Raw genomic sequence first — 19,524 nt, 5'->3', positions numbered from 1 at the left:
GGTGGTGCCAACCTCCTTCTTGCTGTCCTGCCCCAAGTTAGTTAGGGGTCAGTTCTGCCTGGCCCTGCTGCTTTCCATACCTGCCCAGCTGCTATCAGAATTTTCTTTTATTCATTTTCTCTTTTGTTTGTTTCTAATAACTAAAAACTGGTGGAGTAGTTTTGCAGATCGATACTGTGTCTAAATGAAAGTCCTCAGTAGGTGTTGAAGGAAAGAGGGAGGGGAGATCCATAAGCTTCCACCCAGGAGGGGATGTGAGGCCTTGAGGCCCCACCGCATGGGCCATTCCTGCTTGAGCAGTCTGGGTCCTGGAGAAGGGTGGGCGGGGAAGGGGAGGTGGTGGGGCATTCGTCTGCTGAACAGTGGGACACACTAGGGACTGGTCAAGAGTGTGGACTGGTTGTGTTGGCATTGTGTGTGTATGCTGCTTGTCTCTTCTAACCAAGAGGCTGGTTTTGGCATCTCTATCTTGTTCCCTGGGATCTGGTGGGAGAAATAAGGCCAGAGCTGGAGGAACAGGGAAGGGCCAACGACCCCCAAATCCTCCAGGCCTGCACCTTTAGGCCTAGAACACTCAGTCCCTCATTAAGGGAGCCAGAAGTGTCCAGAGCTCATGGCAATAATGAGGAATCAGGTCTGGAAATTTAAAATAAAGGCATGAGGCTCAGGCTGACCTGTGGGAGGGGTATCCCTGCTGGGCCTGGTCTTGGGGGTGGCTGCAGTGATGGGAAATCTTGGTAATTGTATTGACATGAAAACTCTTACTGCACTTGTATTTTTTTGTATTAAAGTTTGCATGGTTTCTAATAAAGGATTAAAATGTAAGTTTGTAGTGAAATGGCCTGGGAGTGTTCACGGGCTTCTCCTCTGCAAAAGCATTTCCTGCAGTGCAGATCTGCCTCTGAGGAGGCCCTCCCCTCGGCCTTGCCCCGTTTCTGGCGTCCCTTAGAAGTGGAGAAGGTAGAGGTCTTAACTTAGGTTCAGATTTGACCTCTGTGTATAGGGAAGACATTCCTGGGCCTGGCAGTTTCTTCCCATTTCTTAGAATTATCCTTGGAGAGGTTTGGCACTGTATCAGCAGCTCTCCAAGCACATACCAAGCAATTTGAGGTGGCGGTGTCATGTGGAAGAGTGTCATCAGAGCCAGGGAAAGGTTTACCTCCCCAGAGACTGCAGAGTGGTAACTGCCAGGGATGTGAGGGCACCAGGGCTTGGACAGCAGGAGGAAGCAGTTGGGAGGAGGGCTGACACAGCGGCAGTGGTGCAGGCTGTAAAGGTTCTGGTCTGCAAGGATGCTGACAATAGGGTCTTTGCACTGGTTTAGCCAAGGCTGGGGTTGGGATGTGGTGACGCGAGTGGAGCATTCTCTAGATGACTGTTCACAGCTCTTTTGAAAGGTCAGCTGAGCCTTGAGAAGGCTGTCCTGATGGGGGAGGGAGGGTACCTTCCTACAAGCCCCTGTGCAACGTGTGCCATTCTGCAGCCCTTTGGGTTGGCTATTTCTGTATTTCCTAACTTGCTTATGGCATGGCCATCACCCTCGTCAATCTCTGATCCTGTTGTAAACATTAAGACTAAATAAAGCTGCGTGATGTCCCACCCGGCAGGCCCTGTGCTTCCTTCTTCCACATCCTAGTTTGCCTCCACCACCAGCATCCAGAACGTTCCTGGCTAGTCCTCTCACAGAGGAACTGATGGTAGTCTTGATGACCTTAGCCCTTCAGTTCTAAATCTGCAGATGTGATCAAGGGTACATACTGGTTGTACTTGTGGCAAAAGCTGCTGAATAGACCCTTGAGGGTTAAGGTCCGGGTGGCCTCGGTTGCCTAACTCACTCTCTCCACAATGTACCCTGGCCTGGGGTAAGGACCAATGAGAATCCACACCCAGGACCACTGCTTAGGGAGGGGGCTGCTCAGCGTACTTTGCTCAAACCTGTAAGGAGTGACAGTTCTGACTGGCTGCCCATGGTGAAGGCAGCCAGCCCTGAAGGTCAGTACGAGGAGCAGCAGGTAGAACCTAGACTTTTGCAGATATCCTAAAGGTTGACCCAGGAGGAGCAGCGATCCCAAAAGACAGGAACTGGCACAAGAAGTTCAAGTTGGTACAGAGCACAAGAGCACTGGTGGTTCAAAAACTCAGAACAAGGCGGTTCCTAAAGTGTTTTCTCCCCGCTAAGACCATGGGCTCTGTCCCCCAGCAATAAGCATCCCCATCCTCTCCCTGCCACACTTTGATTTTCCGTCTCAGTTGTTAAGGGTGGCCTACAGCCCAGTGTGCTGAGGCCCTGAGAGAGGACCCCAGAGAGAGCAATGCTCACAAGGGATAAATAGAACTTTATTTTAAATAAACATATGCACTCTGTACACAGCCCCGGCGGAAGCGGGGCTCAGTCATCAGCTGTCTTGCGCACGTCAAAGGTGCCACAGGGCCCACGCAGCAGTTCTGCCAGTAGTGCAAGTAGCTGCCCGTGTTCCTGCTGCACAGTGAGTGGAAGTGCAGCAAGCTCACTGCGCAGGCTCTGCTCTACCATGCGGCCCAGGGCCCGCCGTAGCTCCCTTAGCAGCCGCACAGTGCGCGAGTCACCTTCCAGCCTCAGCAGGTCACTGTCACTCAGTGAGATGGTGGCCCGGCGCCCATCATCTGAGGGAAGGGAGAGATGGTAGGGGCCAAGGTGAGGCTTGGCCCAAGAAGATGTACCACCCTGAGTCATCAAAGTGGGGAAATTTACAAGTACCCACCACGGATGTGGACGTCCCCATCTGTCAGTAGCAGCACAGCTAGTGGGTGCACCTGGGAGGAGTCCCGGACGAAGACACTGCCATTGGACTTAACGGCCATGAAGTACGTCAGCCACCGGCTCCGCAGCCGTGTGGCCTCCCTATGGAACACGGAGGGCTGGATAATGCCACCCTTCTGGCCTTTCCTAGCCCTACCTGCCCCACAACCCAGCCCTGCCTGGCCCCCAACCTGTTAATGGTCGATTTGTGCAGCAAGATGTTGCCTGATTTGGTCCTATATGTGACACTGTTGGGCTTGAACTTGCCCTGCCGGGTCACTTTGCCCTGCCTCACCTACATGGAAGAAAACATGATGGGGCTGAATAGGAGCTGGGGGTAGAGGAGGCTGGGACTGGTCAACTCCTCCCACAGCCAGCACCTGGATGAGGTTGGGGTAGAGCCCCGCCATCAGCACACCCTTCACCAGCTCCTCTTCCTCACTGTACTCGTTGCACTGAGCAGAGGCCAGGGTGCAATCTGAGGGCTTCCCCACCAGGAAAGCCTCGTAAATGTTCTCTGAGAACTGCTTGATGAGGCCTGGGAAAACAAAGTGTGGGGTGACCCGAGGGCCCCAAGCATGGGCCCAATGGGTGTGGGAGGGGGTGGGCAGGCTCTAGAGATCAGGTGCAGGCCCAGCTGACCATGGATGAAGCGCAGGCTGGGGGCGTAGAGCAGATTCTCCTCCAGGTAGTTCTCTCGGGAGCTGCGGTCCTGCCAGCGCAACACTTCTTCCCAGCCGGCCACAGCCCGAACAAAGGCCAGGTGGTCGCTGCCACTGTCATGACTCAACAGTGCCTTTACCTGGGAGGGGAGAAGAGGGGCCAGGGTCACAGGAGAGGGGGTGGAGGTGGCCCCCTCAGGACAGCAGGTGGTGGAGAGTTAAAAGGGGGAGCTAGAAGCTTAGGGAAGGGGCTGGATCTGACCTTATCCACCTCTGCCCGGTTCTGTAGGCTGCTGCTGAAGGGGTCCCGAGTGAGGCAGGAAACCACCACCAGCAGTGGGTGCAGGCAACGGAAGATGGCAGCGAGCACTATGGCCTTGGCCAGGCGGGGGTCGGTAGAGATGTGGGCCAGGCGCTGCCCCAGGGTAGTCAGGTACTCTCGGTGGTCCAGCACCCCTGCAACGGCTCAAAAGTCAGTCCTCACCCCTCACAGCTACTCTGCTGCCCAGCCGAGCTCCCACTCACCAATCTCCTGTAACAAGATCACAGCCTCGTCCACTGCCTTGATGTCTGGACTGTCCACAGCCTTGGAGAGGAACTCCACTGCCTACAAGGATAAACCAGAGTCCCCTATGACCCTGCTTCCCCCTGCCCCTTCTAAGACTATCCTGTGCCTGGGCCCTGTCCCACGTACCGTCTTTTCGGGCATATGGATCTTAGCCTGCAGCACCAGGTTCTCAAGGGGTGTGCGCAGGATCTCTGGCACTTGGAAAGGGGCCATTTTCTCCAGGCGGCTGCGTGGGAACAGGTGGTAGGCAAAACCTGACTGGCAGCGGCCTGCCCGGCCCCGACGCTGGATAACATTTGCTCGGGACACCCACACAGTCTCCAGGCAGGACACCTGGAGAAGAAGGCAGGTTAACAACAGCACAGTCACCACAGGCCTTCCCCAGTGCCCCCCTTGCTCGTGGCCTTAACCTCACAAAACAGCCCTCTTCCCACAACAGGGGCACTGAGACCCCACAAGTGTGGCCAGATCTGAGCTGGGATTCCTCAGGACTTGGCATCCTTCCCCCAGGGGCTGGCTGTGCCTGACTTGGGCACCGAAAATGGTACCACCTTGGTCTTCAGGTCGTAGCGTTCCTCCTTGTGCAGGCCGCTGTCCACTACATGCACAATGTCATTAATCGTGATGGAGGTCTCAGCGATGTTGGTGGCCAAGACAATCTTGCGCACCCCAAGTGGAGGCTGCTGGAATATAGCCTTCTGGTCCATCATGGGGATGTTGGAGTGTACTGGGGGACAAGAAGACACTGATCAAGGGCTCTGCTCTAGCCACATCCTCCCCCTGGGAGGAGGGCAGGGCAAGGGTTTTCATTCCACTGTCATGAATGGGCCAGGTAAGTAAATGGACCTAGTCAGAGGTCACAAAGTGGGCAAAAGGTTTGGTCAGAAACCCACTCTCCTGAAGTCCCAGTTACTTTCTCAGTCCCCAGGGCAGAGGAACAGAGTTCTATCTGGGGGTCCATTGTCCGTGACACAGTGGCTCACCTGGCAGAATGAGGTACTTGCTCTCGTGCATGCCCAGGGCTTCCTGGAGGCGTTGCTGCACACCCTTGATCTCCTGCCAGCCTGGCAGGAAGCACAGGATCCCACCTGTAAAGGGGCCCTTCAAGCGTGAGCCAGCTGCTCCTGGCAGGTGGAAGTGGGATGAGCAGAGGGCACGAGGAAAGCACTCACCTGGTTCCCCACGGGCATCGATATGCAGAACCAGATCGGTCACGAGGTCCAAATCAAGGGCGCATTCATCCTCAGACTGGGGGAGGGGGATGAAGTTGGGGGGAAGAGAGGCCACAGTCACAGCTTCAGGGCAAGGAGGCATGCATGGGATGTCAACTCCAACCCTCACAACATCTTTGCCTTGCAGATGTGATTATTCCCCAAGGAAACTTGCCCTAGGCCACCAAGTCACAGGGATGGGGAGGAAGGGAATCCAAAGAGGAAAAAGGTCAGGAGCCCAGAGCGGGGATGTCCCCTCACCTCGTGGTGCCGATGCCGGTGTGGGTATTGGTGCTTGCCCAGCTTGGCCAGGATATCCTCCAAGTAGTGTTCCTTGACAGGGTACATGAAACCGGGCACCTTGATGACGGGACAGCCACCAAAGTAGCGAGAAAAGCGCTCGTTATCGCCTGTGGCACTCATGAGCACCAGTCGCAAGGCTGGATTGAGTCGCTGCAGGCCCTTGAGCAGAATGAGCAGGAAGTCTGTGTTCACATCTCGCTCGTGCACCTCGTCCACAATGATGTGGCTCACACCCTCTAGGCTGGGGTTGCTCTGTAGCTTCCGCAGCAGTATGCCCACAGTGCAGAAGAGCAGGGCCCCACCTCGGGCCGGGGGCTTGCTTTCCAACCGCACTTGGAAGCCCACGTTCCGGCGCAGGGAAGGGCCCAGTTCGTGGCTGACCCGCTGTGCTACAGACACGGCAGAGATGCGGCGTGGCTGCGTAATAATCACATTGCAGCGGGCACCACGGCCCTCGGTCACATAGCGCTCCAGCAGCAACTGGGGAATGCGTGTGGTCTTCCCGCAGCCTGTGTCCCCAGAGATCACCACCACCGGGTGCTGCTCAATGGCATTGAGGATGGTGTCCCGATGTGGGTCCACAGGTAGCTGGGGGGCCTCCTGCCAGACCGGCCCTCGCCGCCGCCACAGCTCAAGCAGGTTCTGGCTCAGACGTACCTCCTCTGCTTCTAACAGGGGCATGTAGGGCTTGCCTGTGATAGGGTCACTCAGGGGCCCTGAGTCCTTGCCCAAGGGCAAGATGTCATCACTCTGTAATCGGGGCTCTGGGGAGATCCATGGGTCCACGGGGTACTGGGGGTGAGGAGGAAAGCAAATGGTGAAAAAGAAATACCTTTTCCTCATTCATTCACAACAAGCCCTCCACAGATTCACCTGGGTCACAGGTGGTGTTGCCCAACCAGCAGGGCAGAGGATTTAGTCCACTGACTATCCTAAGACCCTGTGTGCAAGACTGGGCTACTTGGGCCTGGGGTGCTCCACTCCATCCTCAGTAAGGAACACAGGAAAGCCAACACTCCTGACTCCCACTGGAGGTTTTCAGACAACACAGAGGCAGTGAGATGCCAAGGGGCCATGGAGCTACAGAAGGGGCCCTCTTACATGGTCCAGGAAGGTCTCGATCTTGCGAAGGATGGGCTCAGGCACCTGGATGGTACATGGCCGGCGCTGGGTCTCACCCAGCTCACGCAAGGAGGCCAGGTTATACATGGCATGGGTGAGCGGCTCATTGTTCCTGTCCACCAGGCCCAGGCTCTGCAGAGGAGACACATACCGCTTAGTCTATGCTCCAGCCTCCCCAGAGCTGGCCCAGACAGTATCAGGAGAAAAGCTGTGGAGAACTAACTCTTTTCTGAGAGATTTTGGTTTTTGGCTCACATGGCAAAAGAGGGAGAAATAAGGAGCCAGGAAAATGTGAATCTCCAAACTAAGGACTTGTAATTTATGCAACTCGATAAAATAAGCCATTTGAAGATAAGCACTGCATCTTATTTCCCAACATGTGCACAGCCACTCCACCGGAGAGAAAACAAGGCATTCTGACACCCTCTACCAGGTGTGTAAAACCAGCCATTTCTCCCTCAAGTCTTGTGTTCTTCTATCACATGTAATGTGTGGATTCTGGTCACTCTCCACAGCCCAGATCAAAGACTCCTCAGAAAAGCCTCCCCCCTATTTAATCCCCCATCCAACCCCTCTGGGAAGCCCCTTTTTCTGGACTTCCTAACAAACCAGGTGTAAGGACCTCAAGGACAGGGCTCTGCTCCCTGGACCATGGAAGATGTCACCACAGCTGCCCTGCTGTAGAGGACTCCCATCCTTTTCCAAAGTCTGCGTGGATGTTCCCCTCCAGTTCCCGACCAGATCCAGTTTCTTTCAGAAATTCTACCAACTGGAAGCTTGCTCCTTGCTGACACAAGCCTCCATGCTAGGATGCTTCTGATCATCCATGTCTGTGTACATCCAGTTAAAATTAAGACTTCCTTTAAGTTCTAGCAGTGATCCTCATTCTGCCCTCCTGAGCCGCAGGTAACACATTTTTCTCTCTCCTACTTCGTCCTTTTCCCACTCTCCCCAGCTGTTCCCCCTTCCTCTTCTATCCTCCAGGTTACTCTGACCTCACCATCAGCTGTATCTAAAATGTGGCTCAGAACTGAACACACCATTTAAATCAAAGCAGGGCCTGCTTCCTCTCATTCTGCAAACTAAACCTGTACTGGTGTGAGTCTAGACCACTTGCTTCTCCGGCACAGTGCTAACTCACTGAACTCCTGAACTGGAATTGCGGGCTGTTAAGATGCATTGCCTTCACCTTGATGTTAACTGCTTCCTCAGTCTTCTTCCCACTGAACTGTCATATTACTCATTTTGGCCACAAAGCCCAGGTCATCAGGATCTTCTGAACAATGAACGGAGGCACTGCTCCTCCAGCTTTGTGGTTATTCAGAAAACTGATGGGCCTGTCTCCTCCCAGCTTGACCCAGTTTCTGGCCAATAGTGGGACTCTGGGGAAATCCTGGAAATGGCAGCCACACAGCCTGATGCAAAAAGGCTTGGCTGCCACATGCGTCCGTGTTCAGGTTGAAGGCCAGGGCGATGGGTTTCATTTCTTGGAAAAGTGGCCCCATCTGACCAGAGTAGAGGACAATGCCAGGACATCTTCATGCATCACATCAGGGACCCTCCTGGACCCACCTTCAGTTTCTTGCAGGCCAAGGCTGCTGCCTTATTCTCAGCCTCTGCTTTACGACGCCCCTTGGCAACAAAAGTCATGGGACAGGGCCACAGAAGGGTGAGGGTGGACAGCTTGGTCTTGGTGCCCACAGTATGGAACTGCATGAGGTTCTATGTGGAAATCAAGAGAGATGGTTACAAAAAGGCAGGAAGTAAGTAATTTGTGGCATTCCTACAGTGCCAATAACCAAGAGGTGGAATAACCCCTGTGCCAGCAGGTGCCAAACATCAGCCACATCAGATCTACTTTACATCCAGAAGTAGAGCCCCATGGGGCCGGGAGCCCTAACCTGTTACTTGCTTCTTCACTGTACAGCAGCTCCCACAGCAGAAGGCTGGGGTCTGAGCAATGTCACCTACTACTTGCCCTCCTAGCCCACTGTCCTCAGCACATCAAGGCAACAAGTATGGTAGAAGCTGTAATTGAAGCTTTCACTATGAGCTACAAACCAGGCACATCCTGAGGAAGCAAAAAGGCCTTGCACTCGAGCACAGCTCTTCTTAACTGACACCCCTCAGTGTGATAGCACCAATGAAATTTCACATCTCAGCAGGACAGCCACTCACATCTCTACCCCCTCCATACCCCGGTGCCCTTGAGCAGTGACAGTCTTCCACTCCCACAGCCTATGCTCTGGGCTCTGCTCTGGCCTTGCTGCATCATGCTGTAGGAATCCTGAGCTCCCAAAGCTGGCCACAGAGTGGGCCGGGGAACAGGTACCTGCAGCCCTCCGATCACACCTGTCTTGGAGGAGAACCAGAAGTAGCGAGGCCAGCTCCCCACCCACATGTACTTTTAGAGGAGAATGAACTCACCTTAGCAGTGGAGGATGAGGTTGCAATCTGAATCACCTTTGCCAGAAGGTTCTTGGGAAGTGGAAACTGGGTCAGAGCCCTAATGGCACTGTCATCATCTGTCATCTCAAAAGAGCCTCCCCTGGGAGGACCAAAAGCATAGGTAAGAAGTTCTTCCTTTCTGGGCCCATTTCACCTAAGGCTCTGAGACCCGGGGTCGTAGGACACTGTTATTGTGGCAGGCAGCCCGGAAGCATGAAAGAGATGGAATGCTGGGCACATTTGCTTTGGCTGTGACCCTTTTCCCAACATGGGTAATACCCCTTTTCCCCCAGAAAGGGCAGAGGGCAGGCGGAGTGGTTGTTGGGCCTTGTAGGGCCTAAGTATAAACTGGAGGGAGGGTCCATGTTGCTGTTTGGCAAGGGCCAGCCACACAGGACAAGGCAGCCATTGGGTCTTCCTCAAAGCACAGGCAAACACACCAAAGGGTAACAGAACACACAGGCTGGACTGTAAGGCAGGGGCCCTCCCATCTCGGAGGTGGCCCCCAAGAAGCACCCGCACCCTCGCACAGATGTGCAGCCCGCTTCCCCTATACCTCCCACCTTCTGCTGTACCTCGAGTCCCTGAGTGGGGTGTGGGAATCCTGCTGGGTCATGGACAGGAAGTCAGAAACATCGATGGTCCCCTCTTCTAGCTCTTCCTCCTCATCCTCCTCTTCCTCCCGGCCCAAGGAGCGAGATAGGCTCCCAGGCCCCCCAGGCCTGATGCTCTCGGGATTCAGCTGCCTCCAGGAGGTGGGTGGCATGGTGGGCTCTGGGCGCCACCAGCTGTCAGCAGGGGAGCCAAAGCGATCAGCTAGTACACGGTACTTGGCTGCATCAAACAGCTCGTTCCGGGGACCCAGCAGACCCCAGCCCTGGGGGAGACAAAGGGCAATGTGAGGGTCCATATACCCCACGCTGCCTGGGCCATGCCCAGCTCCACCCCAAGTCCCGCATGCATGGCAGCCATGCTTTTCAACCTGTCTACCCTCTTCAGTCCCTAGTCCAGGACCAGGCAGAGAGAACACTTACAATGCCTAGCTCTGACAGATGAAAATGACAAGATGAATTCTCAACCTATTAGACAAAAACAAAGAGCAAAACAGAACCCTCCCTGAGCAGTAGGAAAGCAGATACATTCACATGGTGATCTAGGAAGTGTCGTGGTGGACAGAGCAATCAGGAAATGTGTAGCTCACCAGAAAACGGGTCTTTAACATACGAAGAGAACATTTTCTACAGAAATAATTGGGGAAAAAATTATTTATATAAAAACTTATAAGAGACACAGCTCCATTCTTTTCCAAAGGAAATTATTAATTAAAACATTTTCTGAGGCTTTAGCTTGTGCAAAGCAATTTGCTGGGCACCCTGGGCATTGTCAAGAGACATAAGACTGGCTCCCTGCCCTTGAGAAGCTCAGAATCAAAATAGGCAGAACAGAAAGGCAGATGACTAAGATCTCAGGAACAAACGAGTAAGAAACTAGAACAACAACAAGTATGAGTAAAAGCACAGCTTTAAGGAGCCCTGGTTTCTAGGTGGGGAGGATTCCTGTGTGGGAAAAGCTGGGAGTGGTAGAGGCAGCTGAGTGGCAGTAAGAACTCTGCAGCAGGTATCTGACAGAAGGACCTATGCAGTGGATGGCAGGAGCCGGAGCCCAGGAACTCCTCAGTCGGGCTTCAGCCCACCTGACTCAGGACAAAGTGAGCCGCAACTACATCTTCTTTCTTGAAACTCTCCCCTCAGATATCCACAATTGTTAAATGTAATTTAAAATACTGTTTTAAAAACCTTATTCATAACACATGAAAACCATAACTCACCTAAGCTGAACCTGAAGACTGTTATTTAAAAAATAAAAATAAAAAAGGTACAAAACTGTGTGAAAAGACAGAAATACAGAAAACATATGCTCCCGCATGGCAAGATTCTTCTGTGTGAGGAGACAAAAGCTCAGAAAATTTACCCATAAGATTAACATAATTCCAATCAATGTCTGGATAGGCTTTCTGGACATTTGACAAATTGATTCTAAGTGTGGAAGAACAGACAGTGGCGAACAGCAAGAGTCCGCCATCAGACAGCAGGGGAGGAGGCCGCTGCGCCCTGTGCTGACATCCCAGTGTGCTTCCAGCCTCGCCACACCGGCGGTTCAGGGAGGAAGCCCACACTAGAGCTCAGCTCCCATGCTTCTGCGTGGCTGCTTCACCTCTTACAAAAATGTATGTGATGATAAGAAAACAAAGTGTCCCTCCCACTTGGGCTTCTACAGCCGAGGGGCACCATTTTCCCTCTCATGTTTACAACTCTTCTGCTTACCCACACTGGCCTCACCCCAACTGGACTACTGTTCTGCCATAAAACAGTACCCCACCTGTTTCTCTTCCAGTGCTGCCCATGGTGCTGGTTTATGTGTCAGCATTAATCTACTTTTCGTTCTGGAGACAAACACCTCCTTCCTCCCCAACATCCGACCACTAGCGTTTCAGACTTTAACACCCTCTTGAAGCAGCTCCTCTGCCGCTGCTTCCTGCGTTCTCTGCTGCTCGGCCTCCCTGCCTCTGCTCTTGCCCATCCACTGCTGTGACTGTTCCTGAAGGCAAACTCAGTTGTGTCATTCTATCAACTACCACCAAGTTCAAATCAAAATTTCTACCCCTGATTTTTATGGCTTTGGTGCACTGGCTCCTGCCTCCCTGACCACACTAGCAGCCACTCAGTGCCTGTGTTTACTACATTCCTCGCAATTCCTCACACAGACCCAGGTTCACACCTCCATGCCCCGTATCTGGGGTCTCTGTTTCATCAAGTGTTCCTGGCACACTCCTATTCATTTCCAACAACATGCCTGCCCTATATAGGAGGCTGAGGTGCATTTATTTCCTCATGCAGTGCCTCCCCACCAGGCTGTGGCCATGCTGAGAAGAGCACTATCAGCCAGTCACCTTTGTGTTGCCATCACTTCACACCCACTATGAAGGAGAGGACACACAGGAGACACATGGAAACAGATTGCTAAGACTCAGTAACTGACTCAAGGGGATATGTGAGAATGGCAAGAGCTGAAGAACTGTGAGCACAGATACCAGGAAATGAAAGACTATGAACACAAACAGGGATGGTGGAAGAGTGTGATAACAAGTCATTTCAGACAGGCTGGGTTTAGATCTTCTTCAAACATCCAGGCAGAGCATGGTTTCTGACTCTCGGCACTGCTGGCATTTGGGCACAATATTTATTGTTGTTGGGGCTGGTTTTATGCACTACAGAACGTTTAGCAGCATCTCTGGCTTCTACCCTCTAGATGCCAGTAGCATCACCCCAGCTGTGGCAGCCAAAAAGGTCTCCAGTCACTGTCAAATGTGGCCTAGGGGAGGGGGAGAATCACTCCCGGTGAGAACCACTGAAGTAGAGCTAGACTATGGGGGATGGATTTTTGAGACATTAGTTACAGAGTAGTATAGTTGAACCTATGGGAGGTAAGATTTCCCCAGGGAGGAAGAGATGTTTACAGAAGGTGACAAAGGAAAAGGAGTCAGATAGTGACCAAAAGAGACAGGAGACGCCAGTGTAATCCAGGGGCCGAGAAGAGATGCCTGGCAGTGCTGAAGCCACACAGATTCGAGCAAAGTGAGGGCTGAGAAAAGACACTTCTCCAGTCACTCAGCAAGTACCTGGCAAGCAGTTTTATGTGCCAGGAACTGTGAAGACACAAAGGCAACCAAAGACCAGGGAGATGATAATGTCACTGGAGTGGAGAAAACACAAATCATAAGCAGAGAGAGCTGTTTGATGTGGAAGTGGGACTGAGGGAAGGTATCAGAACACTGAAGTGTTTTAAGGCCTACGAAAAAGAATCAAATGAGAAAAATCTGAAAATTAAATAAAGGGGTAGAGAAGAAACAGAGAAAGCGTAGAGAAAAAGGAGAAGGGGGACCCTTCATCCTCAGATGCAGTAAGCAGGCAGGGACAGTAAAGGCCTGGAGACCATAACTAGAGAGATGCTAAAGGAATATCCATACTATGGTTTTGTCCTTGGCAGAAATGAAGGACTGAGGAAAATTCAAGACAGGCACAACCACAAAGGGAGTACACTCAGGAAGAACAGAAAAGCTAGTGAGCGAATGCTGGGTAACCAAAAACCTGAAAGTAACCTGTGCCCCGCCACTGGGAAGTAAGAAAAGCAGGTATCACACTTCCATTCCAGAGAAGACAGTACTACTGCATGGCTTTCGGGGAAAAACCCACACAAAATAATGGGGAAACACAGAAACCAAAATGGAACAGTATCCACTGTCCTGTACACAGGGTATGTGTTTCATGAATTTTCTTCTCTATGGTTTCTGAAACCACAGAAAAAAGATAACCACCCACTAACCCCACTGCCATCAAGTCAATTTTGACTCACAGCAACCCTATAGAATAAAGCAAAACTGCCCCATAGTATCCAAGGCTTTAAACCTTCATGGAAGTAGATTGCCTCATCTTTCTCTTGGGTGCAGCTATGTGTTCGAACTGCTGACCTTATGGCTAGCTGCTGAATGCTCTAACCATTATGCCATCAAAGCTCTTTAAGATAACTACAGTGGCTAAAAAATAAAATCTTTCCTTTACTGGCTGAACAGCAAGAAAGGAACCCCAAGTGGGAAGGGCTTGGGACAGATAAGTGGTTGAAATGCCTGCCAACTTCCACCAAGACGCACCTGACACCAGAGAGCCCGTCCAAGCAAGGGGCAGAGAGTTCCCCAGGAGAAATGTCTGCATGACTTCACCAGGGGAGGCTTACCTTGAATAGCTGGCAGGCTGCAGCAGCAGCCTGCCGCTCAGCATCGATCTTCTTGCTGCCATAGCCTTCCACCTCCACGCTCTTGGGCCACTTTATGTGCAAGGTGACTTTCTGGGGAAGAGAAGAGAAGATTCAGGATCCTTACCTCTCGACCCTGCAGAGCCCTTGCAAATCACACTGAGGAGCAACAGACAAAGCTGTGGACCTCACGGCAGCCATGCCGTAGACTCAGAGGTAAGAGCACAGGGATAGAGCCTCCATCCCTTCACTTAATCCTTGTAAAGCTCTCTCTTGTCCCACCTCAAGTTGTTTTGCTTTGTCAAGTGCCACGTTCTAGCCTGTGGGCAAGCTGGCACCCATCTTTATCTTTTAAAATCTTCATTCACAACGGTTTGCCTGCGCTTGCCTATATGCTTCAGTGAGTCCCAAGACCCACAAGATGCCAGGAGCAGGAGTCTCACTGTCAACACCAACTCTCTGCAGTCCCAGTTAGTCAGTGGGGAACCCAAACAGTGCAGAGGTCTTAGACACAGTAAGAACTCCCTGCCCCTCTTGGCCTGTGTTTCTTTAAACTAGGATTTGTATTTTCTGGCTCTCCTTGAAACCTAGCTTTGCTCTGTGATTCTCTGTTGACTGTTTTCAATTCGAAGACCCATTCTACATCATCCTTGACAAAAAAAAAAAAAAAAAAAACAACCTAGGGGAAAGGAGGGAGGGAGGAGCAGCCAGTCTCCTTCCTAGAAGTCAGACTAATACTTCTGGCCACCAGCGGAGTTACCTTTTTCTTCGGTCCATTTGTGTGCACGTAGACCAATTTGTCTTTTGCATGTGAGATGCCGAGGGCTCTTCCTATCACACTGTTGAGAAGGTTTTTGGGCTGTGGGAATTCTTTTAATAGGTCCCTAGAAGCTAGGAAAATAAGAAATGCATTATAGTTCTTCTTTTATAAACCAACTCCATAGGGTCTGTATCAATTCTGAGGATGTTGGCTCATGACCCCAGACCACCCAGACCATCTTGGAAAAGGAGAATAGCTTCAGGGGCTACAGGAGACAGTGGGGCTCAGATCCACTTGCAGGACCATCTCCTGAAGGGCCAGTGACCCACAAATCACAGAAGGGAACCAGCCAGCATCCTCTTCCCCAACCAAGCTTCTGATTTAAGCCATGAACTACAGAAGCATGGATGGGCAAATCTAATGTGTGAAAGAAGGCACTAAGCAAAACAAGAAAGAAAACCACACATACACACACACACACACACTGAAGACAAAGCAATGCGAGGCCCCCTCTAAAGTGAAAGACACACAAAAAAAGGACACTCAGCCCCATGTAGATCAACAATGAGATCCAGAACCTGTAAACCAGGCCCTGACTCTCAAATATACTCGGCACCCTGCAAAAGGCACCCCTAGAACCAGATTCTGTGTAGGGGTATTGATTAGAGACATCCACAGCTAAGACACAGGCATGAGCTACTCCTTCAAATTCTCTACAGTTAAATGGAGGGAGAATGTTTCAGATACCATGAGATGTACCTCACTTCTTACATTTGTTCTTTGGATCAATGCCAGAGCACAAATGGGCAAGATGCATACCTGGAGGCAGCGGTGCCAGACATAGGCCTAACCAGGCCACAAACAGGGCCACTGGGTAGTTTAATCCTTTAAAGACTGAATTCTTTTCTTTTTTTTTTTTTTGGTTGAAGTCATGTGTTTTCAGTAATGGAAGACATTTTGAATGGATTTTTGTACAATTAGTGGGACATGTGTGTTCCAAGGGGCCTCTGGTGCTGGGATGAGGCCTGTTTCTTCAGATCATAATTATACAAACCTCCACCAGATGGCAGCACACACTAAAAGTGGGCTAGCCAATTCCCACTATACCCCATACGTATTAAATATAGGTGGGCACTATATAGTCCATGGGTCACAAAAGGGTTAATAAAGAGGGAAGGCCTGGTCTCCCAAATCACCAGTGTGGCTGTTCAACAGATGCAGGGTCAGAGATGAGAAGATGCCTTTTTGTATCTACTCACAGTCTCTAGCATTACATTCAACTTTTAACTAGCTCCATAATGTAGTGTTGAGGGATATGTGCATGCATGTGTGCACCTGCATGCATCATAATCACCTGGGGAGCTTTTTCTCAGCACTGGACACCCTGATCCCCACAGGGCACCTGAGACTGGCAGTGATGTTGGGGAAGGCTCTGTATTTTGAAAAAGCTCCTCTAGGAATTCTGATGTAACCCCTGCTGCCTGAGTGGAGAATCCCTAGAGAGAAGGAGCAAAAAGCAGAAAGAACCAGAGACTGTTTCCTGGGGGCTGACTCCTGTGTCAACTGGGCAGGTAGGAGGGTCCTGCCTGGTTGTCTCGTCTAAATGGTAACTTGCAAAGCAGCTAACAATCGAGGAGTTAAGCAGCCTCAAAAGGGTTGGTTTCCATAAAGGAACCCAACTTCAAACAGCCCACTATAATCACAGGTATAACAAGAAATGGCCCTGTACACTGGGACATGCTCCAGCTACACAGGACAGAGGCCAGCTCTCTTTACCCATCCTTGATGAGCTGGGATGCCCTCACCAGTTTCATTTTCCCTGCACTATTCAGGAGGCACAAAGCTAGGGTCCATCAGGGCAGTCACTCTTGTGTTTTCACTTGTGATTCTTAAATCATAGGTTTATCATGGGGTCCTTCCTACACTCATGAATACGTTCTTACCCTTGATACTCTAATTCTTGGCTACCCATCAGGGTGAGAGTTCGGTGTTTACTTACTTTACCCCCACTCCCTCGAGGCTGACACCTCTCACCTATTCTGGTCAGATGCAGATGCTCCCTTCCCAGAATCTCCGCGCTTTGAGGGTCCATTTGGGCCTCGATCACACTGAGACTTACAGCAGCAGCGCCGCGGCCTCCAAGCGGATGGCGGTCTCTGCCACTACAGGGGAGGGGGCCTCGGCCTGCCAGGCAGACCCTGATCTGCGCCCCTCATTCGGCCATCACCGGGCGTCAAGGGCGTCGCAGCCCTCCCGCCCCCGCTGCTGCCCTCACCGTTCACCATGCTCCCGTCGCCGGTACCTGGCCCGCCAGGGGCCGCCTCCACGTCGGCGGCCTCCTTGGTATGGTCGGGGCGGACGCAGCCTGAGAGGCCTCGTGAGCGTGCCTGTCGCCCGGCAGCGCGGGAACCGGGCGGTCGCAGGCGCGGAGAGACGCCGGCAGCCAGCGACATGAGCCTCCTGGCGGCCGCCATCGCGCTCCCGCCGGCCCCCGCGGTCCGAGAGCGAGGAGGGTGCAAGCGGGCGGCCGAGCGCGCGCCCCCTGCCGACCCGGCGGGGCTGCGGCCCGACCCGGGCCAACAGCGGGCAGGAAGGGCGCGACCCTCGGCCTCTGGCTAGGACACCGCTAACTCACTCTCTATGTAAATCCAAACCCACAGACAGCCTCGTCATCTGGATTTGTGATAGGATGAGGGTATAGATTTTTCTGGAATAGTGCTGGGCCTAACTCAATGTCTATCCAAGGAAATGAATTGAACCGCTTGCTCCACCGCAGGGCTTGCAAATACCTCTTACATGCTTCTGGCAAATTTCAGACCATGAAGTGCAAGATAATTGCATTCCCAACCATGGAGTACAAGATAACTGCTAATCTTGGGCAGTCTATCTCATTTAATGGCTTACAAAGGAAGCCTCTTGAAGAGTCTGGAGCCAGGACAGGGAAAGCATCTTCAACAATAAGCAGACCAGATTTAATCCTCAGGGCTGGAGTCAAAGGGGAAAAATATAGGAGCTCTGTAGCCCTCAGGGCACAGGACCAAGAACTGCAAGTTATGAAAGTCCAAAGTTGCTGTTCCTGATTTGTATGAAAATCAGATGGGATTCCTGTTTCCAAACTCCTATGCCTAGCTCATTCCTGTTATGACTTCAGGAGCAGGGCTTTGGGTCTGTTGGGAATCAAACCAAGGCTTCCAACCAGTTCATTCTGGTTTGACACCCCCACCCCCACCCCGGGAAAGAATTTGCCTTTCCACTGAATCAGACTGAATATGGATGTTGCAGGTAGGAACAGTGCAAAGTAAGGCACCTCAAGATCTCAGTCCCTTTGAAGGAGGCCTTGGTCAGCGGTTGGGAGAGGTGTTTTATTTTGTTCCAGTTTAGTTCTGAGTTCAAGGATTCCCTGAAAAGCTTGTTAAAACATAGTTGGGGCCACCCACAAAGTTTCATATTCATTAGTTCTGGAGTGGGGCCTGAGAGCCTGCCTCCCTAACACGTTCCCAGGTGATGTTCAGGCTGCTAGTCTGGAGACCACACTCTCAGATCTGCTGGCCTAGGGAAGGAACATGGGATTTGAGTCCTAATACTTGGGCTTAGTCCCAAATCTACCATTGTCAGCTGTAAACCTTGAGCAATTTCATTGGTTGGGAAAACTAGGACAAATTTGTTTTATTCATTCTGCATGCCTGTAGTAAGAACTAATTGGGAATGTTTAGAAGGTTTCACAGTGTGCTCTGTAGACACAGGCTGTTAGAGAGCCCTGAGGTCTGAACAGCATGGGACAGATCCTTCAAAAGAGACCCAGAACAGGGTGTGGCAATTCCAAATGCCTCCATGCCCTCCTCAGAGGCTTTTTACCAGCTAAGGGGTGAAAGGGAAGATGGCCTGGGCAGAAATTGCCCAACCTCACAAAAGGACACCCCCAACTCTATCAGACACCTCTATCTAGATCATCAATATCGGGATGGCAGTACCCTTGGGTCAGAACATGATTCTCCACGGCCTTTGTGTTTAGGCAAGAAGCAGCTTAGTTTGCCAAATGCCTAGGCAGGCATCCACCCAACTTCTATAGTCATTTCCAAGGATCGTTAGCAGCCCAAATTCCCTCAAAAGAATCCAGAAGCTTACTGAGCCTGGTAGTGGCAGCAGGGACTGAGGCCAAATTTTGAAAATGGTGGTGTCTGAAAACTAAAGGGTACAACAGCCTAGACAGAAGGTGCTCACCTGGAAAGGTGGTGGACTTCACGTGGCCCTCACTCTGCTCTGACAGACACTTAATCAGGTTGGAATGATATGATTTCTTGGATTTGCTTCTAAAGGTGCCAAACTGGAGAGGTAGATGTAAAGCAAGATTGGCCAGGAGTTGGTAATTGCTCAGGCTGGGCGATAGGTATGTTATATAGGTATATTATCTCCTCTACTTTTATAACTAGAAAATATATTTCAAATGTATGTTTGAAATTTTATGTAAAAAAAAAAAAAAGCATCAGGTGATGCCAACCAAATAGTTGGTCCTCAGGGAGCTCTTGGTTTCCTTTTCCTATTTCATTTACTTCATTTTGGCTCTTACAGTTGTTGTCACCTTGAGCAAATACTTTACCTTCACAAACCTCACTGCGTCCTATGAAACCAGGACGACTTCTTAGAACAGCTCTTGGAACTCTTCTGGTTCTGTGTTCTTCTCCCCACTGGTCTACAGCAGGGGTGGCAAACTACAGCCTGAAGACCAAATCCATCCCACCAGCTATTTTATAAATAAAGTTTTATTGGAACGTAGCCATTTTCAGCTCTACAATGGCAGAGCTGAGCACCTGCAAGAGAGACCATATGGCCCACAAAGGCTTAAAATATTTACTAGTGGCACT

The 19,524-nt window shown here is 51.4% G+C and overlaps 1 protein-coding gene across 1 annotated transcript; it reads right to left on the bottom strand.

The window, feature by feature from the left end:
* Nucleotides 1–2,389: 2,389 nt before the first annotated feature.
* Nucleotides 2,390–17,136, bottom strand: DHX30 (DExH-box helicase 30). The gene is made up of 19 exons (XM_007951766.2): nucleotides 16,938–17,136; nucleotides 14,663–14,793; nucleotides 13,885–13,995; nucleotides 9,669–9,970; nucleotides 9,073–9,193; nucleotides 8,218–8,367; nucleotides 6,625–6,777; nucleotides 5,482–6,315; nucleotides 5,182–5,257; nucleotides 4,993–5,097; nucleotides 4,561–4,736; nucleotides 4,136–4,342; nucleotides 3,967–4,048; nucleotides 3,704–3,897; nucleotides 3,422–3,581; nucleotides 3,160–3,317; nucleotides 2,971–3,074; nucleotides 2,742–2,881; nucleotides 2,390–2,643 (listed from the first exon to the last, which is right to left on the bottom strand). The coding sequence occupies exons 1-19, from the start codon at nucleotides 17,134–17,136 to the stop codon at nucleotides 2,390–2,392; spliced, it is 3,657 nt and encodes a 1,218-aa protein (XP_007949957.1).
* Nucleotides 17,137–19,524: the final 2,388 nt, after the last annotated feature.

Source organism: Orycteropus afer, unplaced genomic scaffold (genome assembly GCF_000298275.1).
Source record: "Orycteropus afer afer isolate SDZICR_OR568_19922 unplaced genomic scaffold, OryAfe1.0 scaffold00311, whole genome shotgun sequence".
Taxonomy (NCBI): Eukaryota; Metazoa; Chordata; class Mammalia; order Tubulidentata; family Orycteropodidae; genus Orycteropus; species Orycteropus afer.
The sequence above is the reverse complement of the archived record's forward strand: the minus strand, read 5'-3'. Positions and strand labels throughout refer to the sequence as shown.

Excerpts from the sequence above, each read along its gene's own strand:
- DHX30 (XM_007951766.2), bottom strand. The coding sequence starts at position 17,136 with ATGGCGGCCGCCAGGAGGCTCATGTCGCTGGCTGCCGGCGTCTCTCCG. Across the intron at positions 9,971-13,884 it reads CAGCCTGCCAGCTATTCAAG|GGCTGGGGTCTGCTGGGTCC; the intron begins GTAAGCCTCCCC and ends TGTCTCCCCCAG. Across the intron at positions 6,316-6,624 it reads TCGAGACCTTCCTGGACCAT|TACCCCGTGGACCCATGGAT; the intron begins GTAAGAGGGCCC and ends CCTCACCCCCAG.